Raw genomic sequence first — 27332 nt, forward strand, 5'->3', positions numbered from 1 at the left:
GAGTCTGTTTGGCAAAGTGGAAAAGAGCAGCACAAAACCTTCCCAGCAGGATGTTTCCAACACAAACCGTGCAGTTCTGGGATCGCAAGCAGCCTCAGACGAGAGCATATTTTTGTTTTCTCGTGCATTAATGTTTGATTAGATATCTGCAAACATAATGGCATGAATGCAGGACTTGTTTGTGCGCTCTGCCGTCCCGCAGTTTTTTTTTTTTTTGGGGCTTTGGTGTGTTTGTGTTTCCAAAGTGTCTCTCAGCTTTACGGGTCCTGAGTGAGCTGCTCACATGCAACTTTACGTCACTTTTATTGGAAGATAAACATCCGGGCACGCGAGTGAGGGAACTAAAATTAGAAAGCACGCACATGTCTAATGGACTATGCAGCCAGACATTATATTATCGTCATTACACTGATGAATAAAGATGAAATAACAATAAAATAAAAAGTGCACCTGAAAAAAAAAAAAAAAAAAAAAGGCTTTTCCATTATAATACACATCTACAGATTAGTTAAATGGTTTTTCCATTAAAATACAAATCTACAGATTAGTTAAATGGCCGTGGATTTGAAGAGATTAGCAAGGCTGTGTTTTTTTAAATCAGAGCTTTGTCGTACAGGTGAAAGCAGAATGAGACGAGACCGTTGTAATCATGTGGCGGTAAATGAATCCTCGCTCGTTGTAACAGTGAAGGTCAGATTGTCGCTTGTGTTCTCTGGGCGGTCTAATTATTAAATTGCATTACAAAAATAAATCTCAAGTTTAGGTGGCGCTGAGCCCTGCTGAGTCAGTGAGGCGCACAGCGCGCCATCCATCCTACATTTGGGAAGTTTAACATTTTCTTCATAGGCAGGTTGGCAAGATTGTACAACTATACTACTGGAAGCAGTTTAGGTCATTAATTACTTATCCAAAGCATAAAATATCCACAACATATCTTTAAAATGTTGGCAGTGACACATATTACAACTAATACCAACAATTACTGGCATCACTTTGTTTTTTTTTTAAAAAGGTTTCCACATCCCCCGTCTTAAAATCAGGTATACAGATGACAGGAAATCCTCCACAAAAAATGACGAATCAGCATATGCCCATTTTTTACCTTAAAAAAACAACAACTCCGAAAATATAGTCAGTAACAGCAGCAAAACTGTGAGATCCAAAATGAAAAACAACCCAACGGATGAGAAACACTTTCACAGAAGTCTGCTTGTCCCACATTTTTAACTTGTGCCTAATCGAAGTCTAAATAACAGCCATTTACAAATAAGTCAGATTCTTCTGAACCTGTTCTTAAGATTCAAAACTGAAACTCAAAAAATTGTAATGCACCAAAGATGAAGCACAACAAATGCGGCAACCTTAAAAAAAAAAAGTGGTACCAGTTTGTTTTTTTCTTAACACATGAAGCCTGGTCCTGATGCAGAGACCCCCAGGGTGGAAAGTGTTAAAGCTGTTTCAAAGTAAACCTCTTCTCATCCATCCCCAATAAACAAAATCAAAACCAGCCTAAAGTTAAAAAAAGAAGCTAATTTTAGATTGACTTTGTTTCTCTTATTTTAGTACGAAACTCCCTCTTTGTGTTTCCTCTCTGTTGCGTCTAGGGTTTCCTCCTCCAAGACTCAGTAATCGTGCATTGTTCATCGAAGCTACACGATCAAGCAGGAAATGTTGTACTTAAAAAAAAAGCTGGCAACTCTGAAAAAAACAAAAAAAGCCCCGTTGATTTGTTGATTGACGTGTTGTTGGGAGGACGGACAGCGTTGAGACACGCTTCAGATCTCAAGCACAAATATGGTCACTGCATCATCACGGAGGCTCTTTGTGAGGTGATGCAGCAGCTGCTCTGTCGTGGTTGTAATTAATTGCTTCGTGCATTCGTACAGAGAATATGGACTCATATTTCCTGGTTTATAGAGGAGTCGTCGTTTTTTTTGTCGGATTCCTGTAAAAGGTCACAGTTGGACGATCGGCGGTTTTACCGATGACGACTTCATCAACGCGGACGAGCGCGTATCGATCGTGTAGCAGGATGCGGGACAGGTGCTCGCTGTTACACAGCTGCAGCAGAGGCGTCATGCCCAGAATATAAAGGCGGTCATTAAACACTGCGCCGATGAGAGCGCGCTCCTCAGCCAGATGTATTTACCGCCGCAGCCTCGCGTTAATGAGCTGCATCAGGAAGCAGTCGGAGAACTCGATAGCTCAGCAGCAGCTCGTCCACAGACGGCAGTTTTTTTATGAGGCTTCACACCCAACAGAGTCGAAAAGCTCTGCAGCGAGTTTATGGGACACATTAGGACTTTAATATGTACTGTGTAGGTTGGAAATATGAACATTAACAGCAAATAAATATGAATGTAGAAACATGCCAATACGCAGGGATTTCCAAATCATCAAAACTAACTGAATGACTAACTGACTTACGTTTTTCTCCCATGGATTTATTTTTTATTTTTTATTTTTTATTTGCCCCAACTTTTACAGATGTGGTAACAATAGCCAGTTCAGGTGGTTTGCACTGAACACTTAACAAACAGCTAACGCTAACAGTCAGTTAACGAAGCTAACAAACATCTAATGTTGCTCAAATCCAGTGAAACGAACAGCTAACAGCGCTAAAGTCAGCTAAAAAAAGCTAACAAACAGCTAATTTTGCAAAAAAAACATTGAAACAAACAGCTAACAAAGCTAACAATATACTAACAAACACCTAATTTTGCTAAACAAACAAACAGCAATACAAACAGCTAAGAATGCTAACAAACAGCAAATTTTCCCCGAAACAAACAAACAGCTAAATTCATGTTACCAATCAGCTAATAAAGTTAATTTTGCAAAAAAACCCAGCTAAACTCAAGTTAACAAACGGCGAATAATGCTAACGACCTTCAGACGCTTCAGAAGGTCACAGTAGAACTCGGTGTTGACGGTCTGACCCGAAATTTATACCAGTTACTCGCTGGAATTATATCTTTCTCCTTCTCCATGCCGGGTTTTCTCAAAGGGGAAAGCCTCATAGAAATATATAAACAGTCTTCTTACAGTTGACACACCGCCAAAAAAATGAACGTGCATGTTTCATACGTTTCTATAATAAAAACGATGTGCAGAATGATAAGAAGCAAGTAAAGGAATCATAATATGAAGACACACGTATGTGAAATAATACAACGCACCTCATATTCTCCACCACGTGTGCATTATAATGTGCTCACGTTCTCATCACTGACTCTATGCGAGTGTGTACGTGTGTGCGGACAAAATTCAATTCACCTTATCAACAATATTTAATCCACAGGAGCAGATAACGTACGCATGCAGATGTGGAATATCTGGAATATTTACCTGTTCCATTTATCAAAAGCGTCCAGGTTGTCGGAGGCGTGGAGTGAAATAATACAACGACAGGAAGACAGAGCAGCTGAGCAGCTACTTCCTGAATGGCAGCTTTGCACAGGAACTGATTCCAGCGTATGTCACCCACTAGAGGGGGATAAGCACATCTTAAATGTTTGTTAGTCAAAGACTGAAAGGCAGAAGACACAAAGTGAAGGCGCTGCTCCTCCTGCCTGGTGCACCGGTTTTATTTTGAAAATTACATTCAGCCTTGTTAAATCTCGTCTCTCATTATTTAGTAGATTATTCTCACTGTTTATCCGTTTACACGGTCTGATCGTCGGGAAACAGGAAACTGGTCGATGTGATCAAATCTGAGGCTTCTTCTTCAGTCACATCACTTTTCTGTGATTCCCGGGAAGAGCTCTGAAATAAAGACGGTGAAGTGTGTAGATCATGTTAATAAATATCTCCACCATCTCAAATAACCAAATAACACATAAACATGGTGGATCACGTTTGTGATTCAGATTAAAAGGATCTTAAAGTTTAAAGAGTTTTAAAGTTTAGGTGAATGGGGGAATTCAATGATTGTTTATGTGTCTGTACACATTTTATATCACATGTACATATATCCAGTGAATTATTCATATATTACAGTGTACATTTAATCAGATTAAAGTTGGTTCTGTTTCACAGTCAGACACAATCCTGCACCTTTTTAACATCCACCTGACTTGAACTAATATAAAGTCAAAATCTAGTTTATTACTGTGTATAATTCATCATATATGTTTTCTATTTCATTCAATATTTATTAATTTTCTGTCATCAATGTGAATTGTCAGAATCTTTTTTATAACACAAAACATACAAAATAACACTGCACGGTTAGTGTGTGCATTTTAAACCAAAACAATTGTTTAATGATTAACAATGTCACAAACAGCTTTTAGGTGCATTACCGCCACCTTCTGGTGGCAGCAACATGTTATGACATGTTAAGACAAGAAAATAGTAGCATAAACTATCTGATTTTTCTATGATTTATTGACTATTTAAAAATCATTACCTGGGTATTAAGCAGAGAAAAAAATAAAATAAAATAAAATAAACATGTCAGGTTTCAGGGCGACTGTGATTTTACAAATATTTTATAATTCTGTAAATAAAACGGGAGTTCATCAAGTTCTTTTCAGCCAATATTACACAAGCTAACAATATAAGAAGCACAAAGAGCTAAGTAGCTTTTGTGTTTATGAAATAATTATGTATTTAAATGTCGTTACGTAATATCGGAGTACTTTCATAAGAAGCTTTCATGAAACGGGTCTCGTCAATATGCAAGCAGTGTAAAGTGTGCCATGGTTTCCGTGGCGATTGTTTTCCACTCACCGGGTCACCAGGTACAGTGTGACTCAGGCTCCATCCGGTTCAACAACCGGCTACGACCCGGCTGCAGAGTGTCCATCGGAAATCTGTAAAACTGATGGATGCGACTCTCGATCCTGGACATCAGGGTGATGTTTGTGGAGGATTTATCTGACGAGGCTCCTCCCCTTTACATTCAGAAAATCTTCAGAAAAACGCTCCCTGCAGCTCTTCCGCAACACAGAGCCGTGTCAGGAAGTTATTGATGACTCATTCCCTTGTTGCTTTTAATGCTCTATCCACCGCTCGGCGTTCGACCTTCATCTATCCGCCTCAGCTGTTTCGCCGTGTTGATTAAACACACGGAGGGTCTGATGGCCTTTTAAGTATTTGGACCACGTATGTCGATCCCCGTCAACGACATTAACCCACAAACGTGTTGCAGTTGAGATGCCCTCTCACGGCGACGACTAATCAAGTTATGAGATGATTTATGAGGCGGCGCTTACCCGCACAATCACATGTAGGACATCGAGTGTACGGCCTCACCCGACATGTGGGATGTCTTTTATTTTGGGGTTTCAGCATGTGACATGACTGGAAAAACAAATTCCCTCGCATAAGTATTCAGGAGATGGAGCAGCATCCAAGCATGCAGTGCTCCCAAACTGCCTGTCTTCACCTGCCTGAGTTGGTTGGGGGGGGGGGGGGAAATTTCCAGGAGGACTTGCTGCTCCCGTTCCCCCAAAAAAACAGGAAGTGGGAATGCGGAGCGAGGACGGCACCTCGTGCAGCAACCAAATCTCCTGATAAGTTTATATGCTACAATCAAGCCGCAGGCCATGATGCCTGGTGGGGATTACTGAGGGATTACAATATATTCACCCCACTGGTGGATCAGGTCTGTGTGACAGGGGCCCGGTAGCGCAGCTCTCCCTCGGGGCCACGAACACCACGGTGACAGATTTGACAAAGAGCCTAAGTATGTCTGACAGCTCAACACAAACCGCTGTCTTGTCTAAACTAGCGCTGCAGGGTCCGACATCACGCCGCCGTCGCTCCTCCGTTACCTTCCAGAGGGCAGCGGGAAACAAGTCGTTTCTTTTTTTTTTTTTTTTTTTTGAAGGTAATTAAAGAAAGTACGGCCAAGAGTAACTGGTCGCCATCCAGTCCATTAGTGCTGCAATGTTGCACAAAGAGCACGGATTTGTTTCAAAGGTCAGCGTGAAGGTTTTAATTCAATTCTAAATATAGATTTTTTTTCAAAGTTTCAGTCTCACAAACAGAAAACTTTCCTCCAAACAGCTTATAAATCAAATGATGTATGTCGATAATCAGCGCAGCGATGATGCAGGCCTGCAGACCTCCGGAAGATTACGTTTCAACTGCTGAAAGAAAAAAAAAATCAAGTAACAGCATCAAAACTAATGTCACGAGAGAAAAAAAAGCAAAATCCTCTTGTTCTCCATTTGTTGCATTAAACACTGGACACCATCTGTTGGGTTTTGGACTGCAGAATACAACAGCAGCAGGGTGGCAGCTGCCGCCCTAAGACGCAACAGCCTGGCCGCAGCCTCGCGTTGCACGCTGACACGCTCTAAAAATACCGACGCCGGCCTCCCGCTAATGGGCTCTTACTCCGTTATGGCAGGCAGACCAGCACGCTGAGCTGGGATGAAGCTAAAAGGTCATTTATCAAAAGTCCAAACAAAAGGCTGCTCGGTTGGCCGTTGATTACTTAGTGTGATCACAACATAAGAGCTGGTCCTTGTATGTGCTGTCTCTGACGACCCTCCCCTCCTCTGCTCTCACCCCTCCCTCCATCCAGGCAGTAGGTGACTGAGATGGGCGTTCGTCTAGGCCGCTGGAGCGACTCCCCGTGGTGGCCGCCGCTGCTGCTGCTGCTCTTCTGCGCCGCCCTCCGCTGTTCGGGCCGGCCGTTCGGGATCCCCGCGCCCTCCGTCAACGTGGCGGTGGTGTTCAGCGGCTCCGCCTACCAGACGGAGATCAAGGGGCGTCTGAGCCGGGAGAACTTCATGGACCTGCCGCTGGAGGTGAACCCCATCACCGTGCTGGTCAACAACACCAACCCCCGGGCGCTGCTCACCCGCATCTGCGACACGCTCTCCACCAACCGCGTCCATGGCGTGGTGTTCGAGGACAACATCGGCTCGGAGGCCGTGGCGCAGATCCTGGACTTTATCTCCACACAGACGGCGGTGCCCATTGTGGGCATCAGCGGAGGCTCTGCGGTCGTCCTGCCATATAAGGTCAGTGTGGGGGGGGGGCTTAAGGATGGGGAGAGAGCCAATAAGGAGATGATAAGGGGCTATCATATACTATATATAAAACAGCAGTGAAAATAAATCTTTGAGTAAACTAGGTTTGAGGGACAACCATAGACAGGATATAAAAGTGTTTGTAGCTTCCAGGTCTAAAAAATGAAGCTGATACAGAAGCACCTTCATCTGCAATACCACTGAGTGCCACTAGAGGTCGACTCCAAAAAGCCTCCGGCTCCATAGACTCCCATTCAACTTCTCTCATCAAATCCAAAGTGAATAAAATGTGTCCATCAGTTATCTCGGTGTTGTTAGCTAAAGTCACTCCTTCTTATTAGTTTTCTGGAGGTCCATCTGAAAATAATCCCTCATTCATTAGAAAAAAAGATTCAAGAAGACCTGTTTTTGGGGGCGTGTCTGTTTGATTGACAGGCCTGTGGTGCAGTCAGGTTACAGCTATCGATGGGCGGGACGTAGTATCATCAGGTTTCCATTCAGATCAGTCAGAGACACCGCTGGCTCCTCCCCCCAGCTCGTCCAAATATGGTCACTTCCTGCTCCAAACTGCTCCGAACTAGCAAAGATGGAATCTTCATAACGGACGTTCACAAACCAACGGGTGACATCACTCCTGGTCGATGCTTGAATACAAATACCTTGATGCCTTTGTTTACTTTCTATCGTTGCTGTTTTGGTATTTTGCTAATGTGAGAACCACGAGATCTGACACAAGATTAGGTTTTCCTCATATCTCGAGTACAGAGACACCACAGGCCTTAACACCAATGAATATCTCTGTTAATCATGGATGACAAATTGCCGTTGGACTCTCAGCAGCTTTGATTTTGAAGCCTTGCTTCAGGGCACAATTATTGTTTGTGGCTGTTTGTTGTCAGGTGTCAAGTACTCCCCACTCGTACGTAAGTTAGATGCCCGTTTGGCTCTGAATTTACATATTCAGCTAATCAATTCAAACAGAGTCTGCAGCCGAGTTCAAGCTAATTACAATCCTCGTGGCAAAACAACGGGATCATTTCCATCACGATTCCACTCACGTTGCAGATTTATTTTCTCGAGAGCCGTTAAATCATCACGAAGGAGCCCACACGTACAGTAATCTATCTGAGGGCTAATTACATCAGCTATAATGAACACTGGAAAGACAGCCATACTCTGTCATTTTAAAATGACTTCATGATTGAGAAAGATCAGAAACATCAAGTTGCTCAGGAACGCATTAGTGTTGCACCAAGTTCAAGAATCAGGACATTGAATTGGGAAACTTTAGCAAGGTCAAACATAAATCATAAATCCTTTGAATGTAGTTCAACAAGTGATAAATCAGGTTTTAGTTGGTCACTTCATGTAACTATTGGACTTTAAGAGCTCCTTGTTGAATCCTGAATCCTGAGTCCTGATTGAGTGCCGTACGTTGTCCTGACTCTGAGGTGAGGCGAACGGCTCGAGGGATGCTCGGGACACATTTACCTGCATTTTAGTTGAAGCTGGAAGGTTTAGCGGTAACGATCCATCGACAGGGGTGCAAACAGACAACACAAAAGGCTCAACCACACAGACCTACTATAATCCTTTCAAAATGGATTTCTTTTCTGTGACATTTCAACGTCTTCTGCCAGAGACGCTGTTGTACAACTGAGCACCAGATACAGTTGGAGGTCCTGGAAAATGATTTTGTAAACTGATGTCTTTAAAGATTTAGTGCAAAGTAAGTGTTGCACATCAATAATAATGATTTATTTAATGGTACGTGCTGCCCCTTTAAGAAAATAAATGATTGTAGAAAAGCCGGTATCTAAGTTGAAATTATACTATGAAAAGTTTAGTTTACATTTGCAATAAGTTGATTTTAGCACTAGATAAAAGGAAATTTGTCAATAACATGAATTTTTTTCATTAAATACAAATAAAAACTTCTGAAAGTGCTAAAAAACTGTATGCGAAACATTATTTCATTTGAAAATAACAAGCTTGTATCATCGGCATACAGCAAGAGAGAAACTAGGAAAGAACAGATCCCTGGGGGACACCACGTTTCCTGTAAGGCTTCTGTGATTTGTAGTTTAATAAAAAAATAAATTAATTTAAAAAAAAAAAAAAGCAATTTGTACATCTGACCTTTACAGTCAAAATATCATACAAGGAGATGCAAGAAATTATGATCAACAGCATCGAAAGTATCAAAATTTGACCACGAGCATTCATTACTGTTCAAGGCAGTTTGAGCTGGATCTAAACCATACCCCCAAAAAAGATCCTCATTTAAAAAAAAGAATCAATGCCCTTTCAGAAAAAATACACACGAGTTCCCCATGTTTTCCACATTGGGTACATGTGATCACATATATGACGCATGTTTACCTCATGTTGCAACATATGATAACATGGAGAAACGATGTGGAAAAGTTTCTACATGGACTTCAAACATTACACCATGAAAATGTTCCAAGAGTCCCACATGTTTCCCATGGACAACATACATGTTTAATATGGGCAACATACATGTTTAATATGGGCAACATACATGTTTAAACACTCTACTGTCTGGAAAATACTTCCACAACAAGTGTTTATGGAAAACATGTTTGGACAGAAATAGAGCTTTAAGTAAAACGTAATTTCAAACAATTCTGAGATTAATTCTGGCTTTGGCAACCAATATGAACCTGAATTAATCATGACAAATTGATCAAAATGTTCTCTTTTTATCTATAGTATTAATGGACTGACTCCTTGAAATGCATCATCTGAAGGGATACAACCTTTCTCAAACAATCAGAAATGATCTACCCACTCGTGTGCTTCAAACAGTTTAGATTGGATTAAAAGATGGTTAACCTTTAGAGTCTAACATGATGTTTTTCCATTTGAATCTTGAAGCATTTTCTCTTGTGTAAGAAACACGGAGACGTCAGTGCGACCAGAGTAATTTCCTTAATTCCTCTGAGTTTGGAGGCAGCTCCCCCGTCAGCTGCATCCATTTCAGAACACATGTTACGGCTCTTCGTGGCAATAAAAGATATGTCCCTCAGCAGTCAGCGCCTCCTGCTGCTCATTTACACTCTAACCACCCCAACGTGAGGACAGCAACAGAAAATCCATCTTAATCCATCACAGAATAAACATGTGTAATAAGAAATACGAGTAAAGACAGCGGCTGCCAGATATTAAAATGAACGGCCGCTTTTCATCAGTAATTAGCCGGTGAAGCAAGTTGAGACCATTAATACGTGACATTTAGTGAAGGCATTAAAATTGCCTTTCAGAACAGTAAGTGCATGCATTATTAATATGGATGGTCCCAGTTGGAAAGGCAGTGTAATCTTCTGTGACCCGCTGAGGTTAACAGGCCTGTGATTGACACGTGTATCGCCGGAGAAGTTCAGATTCCTTAGGATAATAATATTGTACGTCCTTCAGTCCTCCTGCAGTCAATATGGGATTTAATACAAAGGTTACCATTTCTAAAGCATCACAAAGTCTGTTTCGCCAACTGAAGTAGTTTCTCTCAGTTTAAAGCAGTTCACTCAAGCACCAAAGTAAACCCGAGTCTCTGCGAGTTTTAATAATGTTCATAGTGTATTTAAACATAAACTAATGCATTCCCAGAAGGTTGAATATCTGAGATGGTTGCAGCTCAGTTGAAAGAAACAAACAAGTTTGCCTAAATTCTTTCTCGGAAAATATGTAATTGGCTTTGAACATTTAGGATCTGCCAAATATAAACTTATTATATTTCTACTTAAAGTGAAAGAAAAAAGGAAAAAAACAAAATGGAACAGAATGTTTATTGTTAATATTTCTTTAACTACTCTTAAATGTTAATGAGGTTTTATGATACAGCCAAAGAGAGATGAGGAAAGTTTAGCAGCATTATCACAGAGTCCAGGTTTTTACTATATAAAAAAAAAACAAAGGACCGATCCATAATGTAATCAAAGTTACTCGAATAAAACCAGATTAAAACTCAAAGTTTGAAACATCAATAAGATGTTCTATTAGTCAGTCTATTAATCAAAGTGTTTGTGTCTCTGCTTACTTGAAAAACAACATCAGTCACCTATCAATGCTTTAATTAGTAATGTATTAATATTTAAGTGCTGTAAATGTACCAATGTGCCCATGTATGACAGTTATGTAGATACACGGAGGTGATTTTGGTCCAACCCTCCTCCAGTCTCTCCTCATAATCAGGGATGCCGCCCGTCGATTGATTTATGGGACGCTGTCAAGGATAGTCAACAAGGCAATGGAGCTCATTCATTTTTCATACGTATCACCGAAAGGACGCAGTTTGATCTTTCCTGAAGTGACAGCAGAGAATTAGGTGATAAACCGATTCCTGTCCTCGAGACATTTCAGCTTGTTGATTGGGAACATCAGGGCACGCCATTATCTTTGTCATTTTCTATTCCCGTCACATCACAGGCAGCCGGGGACGAGACTCCTGTTAAAATGAAGACTGGAAATAGGAAGCAAAGTTAACAACACTGAGAATATGGATTTTTTTTTTTTTTATTATTTTAAGCGGCCATATTTAAATTTCATCTAAGTGCTTCACTATTGCCAGTCACATTAATAATGGCTGACAGAAATCAATGACGTGTTTGTGAAGCCAACAGAAAGCTGGACATGCACCTGGTTTCAAAGCTAAAATATGACTACTGTCCCCGGACAGAACCGCACAGAGCGTTCAACAAGTCTTCAACCGGAGCGACAAAATAAGGCTGCAAGAAAATCGGATTCTTTTCTCAAATCAGATCTGCAGGACAGAATGTCCACGCTGTTATTTGCAAGTGAACAGATGAGATTTGGTTTGTCCAGACATCCCCAACCTACCTTGCTGTTCAGACTTTGAAAAAAACTATACAACAAATATCGGATTTGGGCTAGCAGTCTAAAACATAGCCTAAGTCATGGTTTGTTGAACATGGTTTGTTGAACACGTGGCTATGTTTGGGCATCTAAAACTAGCATTAAAGATGCTAAAACTGCCATTTCTGCAGGACCACGCTTTCATTCATCAAAACAGACCATCAGTTTCTAATGTCGTATGATTGGAAAAAGCTCTCAGAAATCTCCGAACAAACAAAGACACCTGCTGAGAATCAAAACTAATTACACGCTCAAAAGGGGGTTGCTGTATTTTGATAATTGCAGAACAGATGAAGCATACATTTTCTTTACTTTTTCTTTCATGTCATTACGCTTTTTAGTTCAACATCCCAACCTTAAAATTCAAAGCCTCCTTTGAAGGATCTGTTCTGCGGTGAGACAGATCACATCCTCCGAGCCCGAGCGCTTTAGGTAAACCAAATGTGAGTCAGACACGAGCAAAAAAAACCCCCCAAAAAACCCTGATTGTCTTTGCAGGAACATGAGCCCGAGGCGTTTCTCAAAACTAGAGCAACTGCTTTTTTTTTTTTTTCTCCATCTACTTTTTGAACTCACTTGTCTCCACTTCCGTGTCCTGCATTTTAAAACGGGCGCTACCTGTCTCGACTGAAGCAGACCGGCAAACAGTGCGGTCGCGGAGAGCGGCAAGACGAGGCGTAACTCCGATAGCAACGCCGCTGAAATGTGAAGAATTGCACAGCGTTTACAGGCATTTGAATTAGTTCGGCTTCTGACTTTAGAAAACAGAATTGCAGGTCTTTTTCTCTCGGTTGTCTCGGGTGAACTTCCACGCTTCAATGCTCTTCTCCCTCCACACCACCTATACGGTACCACAGTCAATGCTTTTTGTGAGGGATGGCAGACGACCAGGGAGTTGTGTGTGTGTGTGTGTGTGTGTGTGTGTGTGTGTGTGTGTGTGTGTGTGTGTGTGTGTGTGTGTGTGTTCCTGGTCACCGTGCAGGATCCACGTGACGTCAGCAGCGCAGGAAGGCGGTGCCGGGCCACTTCCTGCTGCGCGGCGGAGGCAGACATATGTCGCATCAAAAGAGCCGCGGCCAGAAGTCACTTCTTCACAGAGAGACGGAGAGTGTGTGTGTGGGGGGAGGGGGTGGGGTTGGGGGAGGAAGGGGGGGGGGAGGCGACCATACACCAATCCATATCCTCGGCACTAATTCCACCTTTATTGTAGGTTTTTAGTTCCTGACTTCAATATCTTGATTCTGTCGGATTTTGTTTTTGGATGCCTTCCAAAGTCTGTGTCCATCAACCTTCAGCCGTCCTCTAAGACGTCTTCGAGCAGGTAAATATTTGTGTACGTGGCCTGTTAAAAAAAGAAAAGAAAAAGAAAACTAAACCGTGAAGCATCCATTCACCTGCACACGTCAGGATTTAAACACGACTCTGCTTGAGATTCGAACGCGGCGTTTTCTAGAACCGTGCTAGAAAAACAGACCCGAGTTCTTCCGTGTGTTTTCCCCTTATGAATGTAATCTCAGCCTTGAGAGAAGCTAAGCTTTTCACTCAATGGCCGTAATCTGCTTTGGGACTATAGACCATTACTGCGAGCTTGGTTTGATGACATTGTGGAAGTGCAGCTTACCGACTGAAGAGATCGAAGGCTGATATCCACGTCGTACATGCAGCGCTCACGGTGCCGGGCAGGACGATAACATCAGATGATATTTAGAAACCAGCAGAGATTTTTACCTCACTGTTTTTATAGTTTAATCAAATTTATGGTCACTTTGGATTTAGAGGATTCCAGCAGCATTCTGTCGAAGCGCTTTTGAGGTTTTAGTATTTATGTTTAGGGAGTTCTGATGTTCTCTCCTGTCGAGGCAGAGGCCAGCGCTGAGTCTGGTTCTGTCAAAGGTTTCTTCCTGTAAAACGGGAGGTTTTCATTTATACCGTCGGAGGTTTTCTTCCTGTTAAAAAGGGAGTTTTTACTTCCTGTTGTCTGATGTTTTCTGGCTGTTAAAAGAGTTTTTCCTTATTCACTATATCAATCAATGCAACTTTATTTATGAAAGAATGCATTGCATGCTATAAATAATGGCATGATAAGACTACTTACTCCACTATTTTATAGCCAGTTAGCTGTTACCGAAACACACTGCCCACATGACCAAATTCTCGCTCTGCAACAAAACTGCTAACAAAACCTTCTGTCCTGAACTCACCGTTCACCAGTTTGTCTTTTCCTCCACAGAAAGCTTCAGCTGCCGACCACTACCGTTCAAATCACGTCACGACTCGTCAAAACAAAAAAAAAGTCTTCAAATCATGCTGCGTTCAGGGAAGGTCTGAAAATATGTTCATAATATTTATTCAAAGGCAAATGCCTGCACGACCGATGAGAATGTTTATTAGCACTTGACGGAGCTTTGGTCACAGTCTGGGGTAGCAGCAGTTGTAAGTGGAGGCACCTGGACTATCGCTTATTAAAAAATTAAATTCACTATCGTCTGAATGGATTATTACTGTTATTAAATATAAGAGGTTTATAATCTACAAACTGTAGTTCCTGGCGGATTGTTGGCTGAAGACACATCTTTCCAAAAGAGAAATGAAACATCTTCGAGAGTCTAATGCGACTCATGTTGTCTTTGACTTTGCACTTCTAGTTGTAACTTGCATCATTTTTTTGATAGGACCAACTGTGCAGAGTTTTTACAAAACCACACTTACATTTTGCAGACTTACTGTGGCGTCTAAAGGCGGGACGAGTTATTCTTGAAGAGAATAAATGAGGAAGCAACTCAGCATCCTCTAAGTTTCACGTGTTCCCTCAGCTAACGGTGATAACGCAGTGCATTGACACGCCTTAGAAGTCAGCAAATGTTTCACAGCTGCTGGAATTTCTACATTCATCATCATGTCGTGACTGTCAAAAGAAAAAAACAAAAGACACCGAATTCTCTGAGAGAAACACTGAGAGAAGGAACCTTTAGTCCTGCCTTCAATGTGTCCCTTGGGAATGCGTGTAAACGTGTTTGCCTTCAGTTAAAACACACAAGTTTGCTCATTTCAAGCCTACTGAACTCTTACGTCTTCATCTACTTCGTAAACAGGTCATCCCGACTCGTGGAGGATTCATTTTTCATTCTGCGTAGCTGACTAGCCGTTTCATGCTACCCTCTGTACGCTCTGCACGGCGACGAGGCGGTCGTGACTCGAGGCTTTGAGCTGACGCCGAGCCTGCGGTGATGCCCCGGGCTCATTTGGACGGCGCTATCAGTCTGCTCTCCGCTAATTGAGATTGTAGTTTGCAAGGGCTGGGGGGGGGGACTTTAATCTGACAGACCCATGGGCTGGGAAGCATGTACGAAGCATACAGAAACACCACGTAAACACCTCGCCGACACCTCGGTACCTCTCGGGGAACAAACTCGGCACCGCTGCAGAGAAGGTTTCTTTACTGTAAAACAAAGGTTTTCCTTCATACTGTCAGAGGTTGTCTTCCTGTTAAAAGAAAGTTTTTCCTTCCTACTGTTGGAGGTTTTTCTTCCAGTTCCAGGAAGTTTTTCCTTTCCACTGATGGAGGTTTGGAATGAGGCAATAACGCAGACAGATTTTTGCTGCCGGACAATGAGAGGAAGGAGAAAATGAGTAGATTTATATGATCTTGTGGAGCTCCTCCGTGACTAACCTGTGTAAGATCCCTGCACCCGGCCAGCCTCCAGTGCAATCATTTATGTAAATATGAATCAGTGATATAAGAGAAAAGGCATTTTAAAGAAGAGATACGATCTGTGGAGTTTCATATTAAATACTTCTTTGCGCTCCTTGTGGTTTGCTCGGCTTCTTTTTCAATGAATAAAATGAATGACACATGGAGCTCCATGCATTAAAAGAGCTTTTTATTATACACGGCGTCTTCACTGCTCAGGGACAAGTGTGAAGAAATAAGGCAGCAGAAAAAGGGAAAATGCTTTCAGGGGTGTGAGTACAGTCGCACAGGAACAGAAAGAAAAAAAGAAGAAAAGGTGGATTTAGCCGTGACGTCTGAAAGTGTAAGACGCTCATACATCACAGGACCGCTGAACTTCTCTCAAGGACAACGAGCAGACAGAATGAATAAGATCACAGGCCCGCTTGCAAGTCTCAGGGTAGCTGACCTCCTCTATTTTCTCAGCACCGGGGGGCTCCGTGCTTCGGACCGAGCGGTTTTATTCCCCAGAGAGGGAGCGCGTCGGGAGGGGGGGGGGGCACCTACCTATCAGCCTGACAGAGGTTCAGAGGCTCCACGCCGACATCACAGCACAGTCTGAACATCCATTTCTACCTCAGAGAGATGCTATGTTCTTTTTAAGTTAAAAAAACAAAAACAAACAACATCTCCCACTCAGTAATATCACGCTACCACATTAGATTCACGATGCAGTGATGCTGTTTGTTTTTGCCTCTGCTGAAGCCATCAATAATCCCTGTTCTCAATCAGTCCATCACTGTCACATTAACTGGGCCTCCTTAATTAATCACAATGAACAGATAAGATCAGACCACCTCAAGCTAATGCCCACAGGATCGTTAGGAGTTTCTTCTATTTCTTATAAGGTTTCCTTTATAAAGCGCCTGTGTTGTAACAAATTAATTAATGAATGGTTAATAACTCATTTATTCTTGCTTAATATAACTGTTAATGTTTCTTTCTTATAAGCCATCCACATCAGTTTGTGAGTCTTCTGCTGTTTTGAATCTCAGAAAGGGATTAATCTTGTTAATGAGCAGTTAATAAGCTGTCTTACATATTTTAATAATAACTGATGTATAATGAGTGGTTTTGTTAACATTAATTAAACCACAGCTTTCCTTCACCTTGATATTATGGTGCCTTTGAGGGAAAGTTGTAATGAATCTATCTATTTAAAACTATTTATTGATGGATCATCGATTATCACTTAAGAGTCATTAATTGGGCTGACACGACTTTCCGATGTCTCCCTCCTCTGGAAAAAAAAGTTCTGCAGGACATCAGAGCTGAAAACAAATTAATTACCAACTTATTTACATGAACAACTGGAGATTTAATGGTTTGATTTAAGATAGTTCCCTTCAGTTCAACATATTTCCTACCAAATGTAAAGCGAGAGGTCGGTAATGTGCACGGGTCGGACTCTCTTTTCCTCCCTGCGGTGATTCATTGATGTTAAAATGTTACAGACAGCAGCTTTAAAAGGGAACGCAACACTAAATCACATCGCAGAAAAATGGTGCAGTGATGCTTCTGGCTTGAATCTCTGAATGATTCAAATCAGAAAAGTTCTTACAACTGATTGGAAAAACGTTAAATTCGGAGCGAGTCGTGAAGCTTTTCTTCACCAGAAGTGCACAGTTTCAATCCTAAGGGAAATGTATATCACAGCACAACATACGATAAAGTATTTCCTCTCCTCTTGCGCTTCTTTTTGATAGTACTGGGTGCAGTAATATGGCAGCAATATGACGGTTCGGCCCATCTCATTCCTCCCCTCAAGGTCGATGCATTTTCAGAAAAGCCTGAACCAGCGAGCGGACGCCGGCCACAGTGATAGCGCCATCCCTCTGAATTTGCAAGTATGGATGACGGCCAGTGTTTGCACGGCAAAAGTAAGACATGTGGGTTTAAAGTGATGAATGAGTCCGCAGCTCCTGGAGGAGCAAAATAAAGCAGAAGCACTTAGCTCCTGTCAGAGCTGCGACGCGGACCCCGCTGGTGGGGCAACTCACTTCTCTGTCTGGGTGTGTGTGGTCTTCTCCTTCTGAAAATGGTCCTCCAGAGACCTCACGGTACGAGCTGAATTAAGTTTTATCGTGTGCAGGGGGTTAACTAACCGTAAAGGTCTTCCCCTTAACGATGATGTTTTCCTCTTCCTCCAGGGCGAGGGCTCCAACTTCCTGCAGCTGGGATCCTCCATCGAGCAGCAGATCAACGGCATGTTCAAGGTGATGGAGGAGTACAACTGGGACAGCTTCGTGGTCATCACCAGCCTCTACCCGGGTTACGAGACCTACGTGGATTACATCAAGTCCTTCACCGACACCAGCTACTTCATGTGGGAGCTGCAGGACGTGCTGACATTCGACATGTCCGCCGACAGCATGAACGACATCCGGGCGCGGCGGGTGCTCCAGCAGATCGACGCCCAGGTGCTGCTGGTCTACTGCTCCCACGAAGAGGCCCAGTACCTGTTCTCCCTGGCGACCGAGGCCGGGCTGGTGGGGCCGGGCTACATCTGGATTATCCCCAGCCTGGCCGTGGGGAACCCGGACATCCTGCCGCCCGACAGCTTCCCCGTGGGGCTCATCAGCATCATCACGGACCGCTGGAGGATGAGCCTGAGGAAGAGGGTGCGGGACGGGGTGGCCATTGTGGTGAAGGGCGTGCAGAGCTTTCGGAAACAAAGGGGCTTCGTTCCTGAAGGCCACAGCGACTGTCACAACCCCGTCAAGCCATCAGTTACGAATGACACCCTGTTCAGGTAAACTGCAATGTTGGGGGTAAAGAGTTTAATCCCTTGGCTCTTGGCTACATTCAGAAACCTGCTAAGCAAGAAAACACTCAGAAATGACTTGAGTGAGAGGCTCCTTGCAGGAAAACTTTTCCCAACTTGAGGTTAATGGAGCCAATCCAGAGCAAGAGTATTCCACTGTGTACTTTATGGTGTCTCGTTTGTTGTGTTTAATTGTTCAATAGGCAGTAAGGATGGTACTTTCATTTTAAAATGAACCCCTGGGTGTTTGAAAATGCACTCTGAAGATGCACCAGCTGTCGCTGCAGCTGTGCAAGATGAGTCGGAAAACAGCAGAAGGACGATGTTCAGGACGAACACTTAAACCAACAAACAAACACTGATAATTGTCTAATTATTAAAATTTCTCCTGTTTGTCCATGAAAAGTCAAGTCCTTCCTCTTAAACTAGGAACGAGAGCTGAGGTTTGGTTGATTAAAGTTAAAGAAGAGACATTTAAATTCTACTTACAGACAGTTGCAGCCTCACTCAAGACCAGACGATCCCATTTCCCCCACCAACTCCACTTAAGTCTAGACGAGATATAAAAGTGTTCGTAGCTTCCGGCTCTGAAAAATGAGGCTGATGCAGAAGAAGTCGTGCAATTGTTCAGGAATAAATCTGACACTTTGCACGCCTGACAGTTTCCTCTATCACTTCTTCGAGATGACAGTCGTTATTTGACTGGTTATGACTATAACATCCTTTATGTCATTGTTTAGGACACGTATATGACGGTTGTCCTGATGGTTGGGGATCCGAGAGTCAATCCATCTGTGGATTCTCTTTCATTTTTGATAGATCAAAGATAAAACAGTAACTGCTCAGACTTGCATCTGCGGGACCGGGCAGAAAAAAAGAGGTCAACAGTCACTTATTTATTCATGACTTCCCATCTGTTTGGTGTGACGGTGGCTGTCAGTCTCCCAAATTGTGTCCTCTGCCCCGCTGCCATCCATCTCCTCATCGCTGAGTGCTCTCCTGCATCTCTTGGAGGTAATTTAGTGGTGAAGGGGGCGTGGCCTCTCGTCATTTTAAACCATACCCAAAAGTGCAATCTGATACCATCTGTGCCACCGAGCGCAGAGCGAATCCTATTTTGTTGGGAAAAAAATGTAATCAGCAAATGAAAAAAACAACAACAAATAAAACCAGCATTTGGCTGGTGTGAGTCAAGGTCAGAGAGCGGGAGTGTGTTGAGTGTAAATGTTAACGTGAGTCGTTGGAGATGGTCACCGAGCGGCACGAGCGTCGTCACACACATAAATTTGCATTACGAAACCTCGCTCGCTCCCTCTGATGTCACGAGTCGTTTTGCTTTGCGAGCCCGAAGCGAGACGACTTTTCCTTTTGTAAACCCAAACCACCCGCTGCTGAACATAATCCGGGGCTTTGATACTGTACAAACCGTCGCGTTTAGACCTGTGGGCATGATTTAAAGCAGCAGCAGCAACGTGAAGCTCGGCGAGGATGAACAAAAACTTTTACAGTCGGTCATCGCAGATCAAACACCAACAGCCCCGACGCTTGATTGGAGATTTTTTTTTTTTTTTTCTCTTTCCAAACGAGCTTTTGATAATGACTCAACGCACCTGTTAATGGGATTACCAGATTAAACAGGCTTTTCACACAGACCGGTCTGAAGGCTGCTCTCCTCCCAGCAGGCTTTCATCACCTCTGCCGGAGTGGCGCTGAGGTGAGAGAGCAGCTCGGCGGGTCTGACAGAAGAGACCGTGAGTGATGAAACTGAGGGATCGCGAGCGGCAGAGAGACGTTTTCTCCTCGAGTCTCTGTCGAGTCCACTTTTTCACAGACGAGGCTCGTTGTGTTCTTCGACTTTATCCAATCAATGTAATGAAGCAGTTTAATGATCCTTAAAGGTGCATGTATAACTTTCTGCACAATGGAGAAGTAGAGCTGAAACAATTAGCAGATTAATCAGCAGGAACTATTGATTTTGTGAGCAAAAATTTAAAAAAACTGTCAAAGATTGATTATTGAAAGAAATTAAGTACACGCTGGAAACTTCCCACCCTGAGTGAATGAGCTAAATAAGGAATTTTCAAATTAAGGCATCTGAAGACGATTTACATATTTAGACGTGTTTCACGCCCTTTTTTTTTTTCTTCCATCATCCTGCTACTTGTAGTGAACTGAATGTTTCTGTACTGTGAACAAAGTTACGCACTCAAAACAGTGAGTGTTAGTACACCAATTGGAAAACAGCGTTAGTCTCTCAATTATGACTTATTATCTCAATATTGCGACTAGAACTTGAACACTTATGATTCTCTAGGTCAGTTTCTCAAAATGATACGTATCTCAGCTCATGATATTGATGAGAGTTGGGTTATATTTGGATTTTCCTTTTGATTTGCAGCAACAAACCAAGCTATTATTTATTTTTATTTTTATTTTATCTCAGCTCTGATTCTTTTCATCATCAGTGCACCAAACAAGCAGGTAACATTACCAAAACCTTTCATTTCACAGCAGCAGAGAGCTAAACATCAGCTCTCGATATTCAACCTTCACATCAGAAACAACTTTAACGTCATCTGTAATTACGAAAACAGAAACTCAGGCTTTTTTTGGGGAAACTGCTGATGTTTTGTGAATATTAACTCCTTCTTTTTGTTTTTTCCTGTCTCTCCAGACACATGTTGAACGTGACCTGGGAACACAACGACTTCTCCTTCAACAGTAACGGCTACCTGGTGAATCCGTCCATGATCATCATCACTCTGGACCGAGAGAGGCAGTGGGACAAGGTGAGAGGAAACGACGGCTGCTCCTTTCACCTCACGCCGTGTTTTCTCTGCTGAATTACCTCTCCAAGTATTTGCGTGCTCACTTCCTGAACGCATAATTTAGCTCCCGAAATGAGAAGAACAGACGAGTCGCTCTGAACATTTGCGTCTTTCGCTGATGTCTCTCTCTGCATGCTAACAGCAGAGTGATTTCATACATCGCTGGTCTCTTTGTAAAGACGAGTTAGAGGAGTCAAAGCTCCACTGACGCCAATGAAGCACTTAATGAGGCATCATCTCCTCATCACACACACACTCCGACCCTTCGTCTCTTTAGATATGAAAATATAACTCACAGTCAGTCAAAGTAACGCTTCTGCAGCCTCATTGATCCGTTTAGATGTCAAAACGTTGATTTAACCAGAGAAGGTGAATGTGATGTGGACACCAGCAGCCTTCCTCCTCCGGCTGATTAGAAAGTGTTGAGTTAAACATAACACTCCAGCATTTCACAGCTAATTATGTGCCGTTTCCAGGTCAAACTTCCTATTAATTTCCAATATGTTGTCAAGACGGAGCTAATGTGAGGCTAAAGGCAGCAAACAATGTGTGTATGAACGCAGATGGATTCATATTTAGCGTGTGAATCGATACCACAGCTCGACTAATGACGTAAGAATGACTTTGTACTTTGGTGTCTACGGGATACTTTAAAAAAAAAAACACGACCAAACTAAGTAAAGTAAATAGTAGTTACTGATGTAACTAGCTGTTGCCAGAACCAGCGCTCAATTTTAAAAACCTTTTGTTTGGCCTGACGAGTAGTGTAAAGCCCAAAAATATTAAATATTGAATTATGTTGTTTTAAAAAACAAAAGCTGCAGGTCTTAAAGGCTAATAAATGTATTAAAATGAATCAAATTTGCAGATCTAGGGGTACTGCAGGACACTAATTTGAGTGGGTATCTTTAAGGGCAGACATATTATAAAGCCCCCCCGCCCCTTTATGTTCATGCTAAACTCTTCCTGTCCTGCCGCTGGATGTTATTGTTGAAGGACATCGTTCTCTTGTGAAACACTCCCAGAAGATCAGGGAGGTTTTTCTGCTATCAAAGACAAACAGGAAGATTCGTCCTGAAAAACACAGACTCCTCTAAATCCATAATAATATAAAAGACTGAAATCCATTTGAATTCAGTGGCAGTAACGTGAGTCGGGTATGTCGCTGTCCTATTACGAGGTTTACTCAATTAGACTGAACACTTCCGTTGAGGTTAGCATCAGGTTCAATCAGAAAAACATCCAGAGAGAAACGGACCAAAGGTGTTTTCCCGTTCACTTCCTGGCTCGCTGACCTTTCCGTAAACCTTCTTCTCTCCCTCCTGCAGAGAACAGCACTTTACCCGTTTCACAAAATTTCAGCTAAGAAGTGAGTCGATCCATTTGCTGTGGTTAACTCTGTTGCCGCCGGCTTCTTTTCTCTCAAAGCTCAATATCAATCCCACCGTCTGATTGCCTCTTTGCCCGCACGTCTTATTGTACATGTTGCAAGAAAGCCGGTGTGTTACAGTCATACTTCACCTCTACATGACCACTGTACCCTGTAGACAATCCCCCAATCACATGCAGTCATTCAAACCTTCCTCAGAGTCACGCTCCATCTGCTTCCCCTGATCTAAAAGTCACATTAAGTTGTGACGATGGAGGAATAGGAGTTCAGATTCTGTCCGTCGCCATCTTTGCTAGTTCAGAACGGTTTGGAGCAGGAAGTGACCATATTTGGACGAGCTGGGGGGAGGAGCCAGCGGTGGATCTGACTGATCTGATTAGAAACTTGACAAAACTACATCCCACCCACCGATAGCTGTAACCTGAGTGCACAACAAACCTGTCAATCAAACAGAAAAAAAATACACGTCTCATTTTCTAATGAATGAGGGATTATTTTCAGATGGACCTCCAGAAAACTAATAAGAAGGAGTGACTTTAGCTAACAACACCGAGATAACTGATGGACACATTTTATTCACTTTGTATCTGATGAGAGAAGTTGAATGGGAGTCTATGGAGCCGGAGGCTTTTTGGAGCCGACCTCTAGTGGCACTCGGTGGTATTGCACCTTAAGACACTTCAGCATCGGCCTTATTTTTCAGATCCAGAAGCTACGAACACTTTTATATCCTGTCAATGCTGAGGACACATGTGGAGACACATGAAATGCCAGGTGGGAATAGACAACTTAAAGTTGGCCACTTTTGTACCGATCTTGCCGGGTTCCTGTTGTTTACTGGTGATACGCGGGACTGAAAAGTTGCTGTACATCTGCGACGCACACTAACCCTGAAATTCTCTGCTGAAAAAGGATTTATGAAAAAAATAAATAAATAAATGAATAATTGGATTTACCCGATAGATTTCCTGTAACGTCTCCGAGCTCTGCAGCCGCTGAATGTTTTACATTCCAAACAGGTAATTATAGAAGTGTACATCTCGTGATAATGATTTCCGTTCTTTAGAGCTCACTGACAGCAGGTTTTAACGTACGACGCGAATGAACAAAATGAAGATTTCGCCCGTCTGTCTGAGCGTCCACGGGGGACGTGGCGTGTTTTCATCTTCCTGGAAGTTGAAATTCGGATCGACTCAACTAAATGCCCATGAGTGGCGTGTGAGTTAAGCAGCAGGACTGATCGATATGACTGACAGGAGCGAGGAATAACTGGAAAAGTCCAGGGAGGGCTGAGATATTTGCACACACACACACACACACATTGAGTGTTTTCATTTCATTGTGACGAGCTGCACTGACTGCTGAGATGAGACAGGATTGCCCCCCTTCCTGCATAAACAGCACAGATTATGTGGGAGGAAAAACATTTTGTCCAGATTGTCATGTTTTGTTTTTGTTTTTTTGTTTTTTTACCTCTCCAGGAAGTTGATGATATTTACACAAGTGAACTCGACAGACTCTCATTTAAATATTAACCAGCTGCACCTTAGTACAAGTAAAATAGAAGTGGGATTGTTTCATCTGCAGGAAAGCCGCTTGTCTCGAAAAACGAGAAAAGAAGTGTTCACGTTTTCAGGTGCTTTTGGCCAGTGAAGACGAACACCTCGTACTGGTTTTCCGAACATTCTCCCATTCATAAGCTCTACTGAGGCGGCTCGGCCGGCTCGATCAGGACCCGTCCTGGAAGATGAGTTCACTCAGTTTCATCTTAAGTAAATATTCTCGACTAGGACCACTTTATGGCGACACACCTTCCTCATGAAAACAAGAGACTTTTGTAAGCAGCCGCATTAGCTAGCGTCTACCGATAGCTGTTTAGGGAAAATTGTATCAGCAGAAAATTACAATCTCCCCCTTTAAAGTGCCAACTGGTGTTCCTGTTTCATCTACCAGGACTGCAGCTTTTTATTGTTGTGTGAACTTTACATAAAACATGTACTTTTTTATTCTCTGCTGTAGTGAAATGAATAATCAGAGCATTAAAAATACTGCACAGAGAATGATTACCTCTTTTTTTTTGTAATTACTAGGCTTGTGATTGGGACTACTTTTTTGTTGATAACTAATCTGAGTGATGTCATGTACAGCCGTTACTGGTTACAGGGTCTGTCTTTTGCAAAGTATGCGATAAAACATTTTAATCAACGCAATAAAGTGATTTTAATCAGGCAGTCCGATGCGGGTTCAACTCTCTGAAAGGTCGTGTTTTTGTAGCCGCTTCGCTCGACTGTGTTCGGCGAACGCGCACAAATATAAAAGCGTGTTTGTGATTCGTTTGTTGAGTTATTGCAGCCGAAGCAGCGTTTAATAGCCCCCATTTGACTCGACATAAAATGAACAACTAGCGTTACGTGTCGGTGTTTTTTAGTAAATGGGGTCCAATTGGTCTTCTGCGACCTTCGTTCCTTCGACTGAGCGCGGTTCTGAACAGGTCACGGCTTCAAAATAAGTGAGCTTGAGATGTTTTAATTCCAGATCTTGATTATGTATTCAGCGCCGCTCATGAATGCTCATTTCCCCACAACATCCAATTAAAATTAGCTTACTGGGCGGGTGGAATTGCTTTCATTGCATTAGATGTGATAATTGCACTCTCTACATCCTCAGTGACCCCCCCAAAAAATCAATCTCCTCTTAAGAGGCGAACGAACTGAAGCTCGGCTCGCTGCGGACGCTCCGATCGTAAATACAGTACAACACATCCCTTGAGAAAAAGGGGGACGACTGCATTAGGATGGGTTGCTGTGATAGTGTTGTGATAGTCGGCTTAGTTTCATATCATTACGCATGCAGGTATTCATTTTTTCTGACTGTGTTAAACAGGTTTTCTCTCCTCTGCTGTTTATTTATGAGGCCTTTTAACAAGAACCCGTGTTTCTCCTGCTGTAACAAATCAGCATCACGGCAGCCATCTGGAGTTTGGTGCATAGATTTTTCACCGGCCTCCCGTGTTCACTCACCCCCTCTTCCTCTTCCTCTCTCTCTTTCTCTTTCTCTCTGTGCTCCTTCAGGTGGGAACCTACGAGACGGGGATCCTGCAGATGAGATACCCCGTGTGGCCGCGGTTCGGCTCCTATCTGGAGCCCGTGTCAGATTACCGGCACCTGACCGTGGCCACGCTGGAGGAGCGGCCCTTTGTCATCGTGGAGGCGGTGGACCCACTGACTGGGACGTGTGTGAGCAACACCGTGCCATGCCGACGACAGTCCAACAAGACCGAGGCGTAAGTTCAACGGATAAGTCGTTTTTTGTTGGCTGAGACCATAGATTGTGTATAAAAGTGTTCGTAGCTTCCGGCTTCGAAAAATGAGGACGATGCAGAAGTGCCTTAAACTGCAATACCACCGAGGGCCACTAGAGGTCGGCTCCAAAAAGCACCGGTTTCCATAGACTTACATTCAACATCCTTTCTCAGTCAATAAAAAAGCTTCCTGTATGTCATTCACTAAATTCACTCGTCCAGATTAGTTTTCTGGAAATCCATCTGAAAATAATCCCTCAATAATTTGGAAAAAAGCTTCAAAAAGACATGTTTTTGGGGCATGTCTGATCCGGGTGATGTTACTTGGCTCAGACGACAAATGTTGTGTTTTTACTGCAATCCTGTCGTTACAAAGCTGAAAATAGGATGAGCAGCATATTATGAAATTAATTATCCATGGATATGCCTGACAACATCTGTAGCCTGATTATTATGTACACCTTTTTTTCTGTAGGCTAATTAGTGCAAATACTGGTGGCCCTAACTCAGAACTGTGAGGATAATGGGCTTATGTAACAGATGTGACATGCACGGGGAGGTTGTCACTCTCTTGGCATTGTTGTACAACTCAAACACACTGAATACGAGCACAGACAAACGGCTTGCAGGGCGCATTAACCAGCGAACAGCCAAGTTTCATCCTGCTGGCGAGTTACCAGTGACATTAATTAGCTGGAGTTAATTTGTGATTTAGAAGCCAGCAGAAAACTGAGAAGCGTGCGACCTGAATGTTTGTTACACAGCTAAAAGGAGCCTGCAGAGACAGACGATCTAGTAAAGCATCTGTTAGTGTCCCTGGAGGGAAAGAAAATTTAGGAGTTGTATGAACCCTGAAACACATTTGGGTCCAGCTGTCAAAAATCAAACCCGACACTTAATGTTTGATGCTCAAATCAACCAACCTGCTAATTTCTACAAACCGTCTCAGAGGCTTTCCCTTCTGAAATAAACACACATTTAAGTACAAAGTTAGTATATGACTGGACTGTGAAATTGGAGGGCTCTTAATTTGAAAAATTGCAGATACTCTTTAAAACTCCGCCCCGTCTGGTGCTGTCCAGCGAAATATATTGTATTTATGTTATTTACCTAAGTTCTGAGCAGCCGTTTGTTTCCAGCTCAGTGTGAGAGTCTCTGCTGTGTTTCTGTCCTCTGATCTCTGTGTCTCACTGTGGGCGGAGCTCCACCTCTGCTGTGTTTCTGTCCTCTGATCTCTGTGTGTCTCACTGTGGGCGGAGCTCCACCTCTGCTGTGTTTCTGTCCTCTGATCTCTGTGTGTCTCACTGTGGGCGGAGCTCCACCTCTGCTGTGTTTCTGTCCTCTGATCTCTGTGTCTCACTGTGGGCGGAGCTCCACCTCTGATGAACTGACATGGTACAGAGCAGACACAGGTGGAAGGAGCTGAGGGGAGAT

The 27332-nt window shown here is 42.9% G+C and overlaps 1 protein-coding gene across 1 annotated transcript in view; it reads left to right on the top strand.

Annotated features, from left to right (window-relative positions):
- grin2cb (glutamate receptor, ionotropic, N-methyl D-aspartate 2Cb) overlaps positions 1–27332 on the top strand; it is a 54082-nt gene that overhangs the window by 10001 nt on the left and 16749 nt on the right. Inside the window, exons 2-5 of the mRNA XM_069717537.1 lie at positions 6539–6980; positions 17766–18367; positions 21054–21168; positions 25669–25880. Coding sequence (XP_069573638.1) covers positions 6555–6980; positions 17766–18367; positions 21054–21168; positions 25669–25880 — 1355 coding nt within the window. The 5' untranslated portion in view covers positions 6539–6554. The remainder of the gene's footprint in view (positions 1–6538; positions 6981–17765; positions 18368–21053; positions 21169–25668; positions 25881–27332) is intronic.

This window comes from Brachyistius frenatus, unplaced genomic scaffold, assembly GCF_029030835.1.
Source record: "Brachyistius frenatus isolate BFR_SWC_R1_liver_20210118 unplaced genomic scaffold, ASM2903083v1 Contig_176, whole genome shotgun sequence".
Taxonomy (NCBI): Eukaryota; Metazoa; Chordata; class Actinopteri; family Embiotocidae; genus Brachyistius; species Brachyistius frenatus.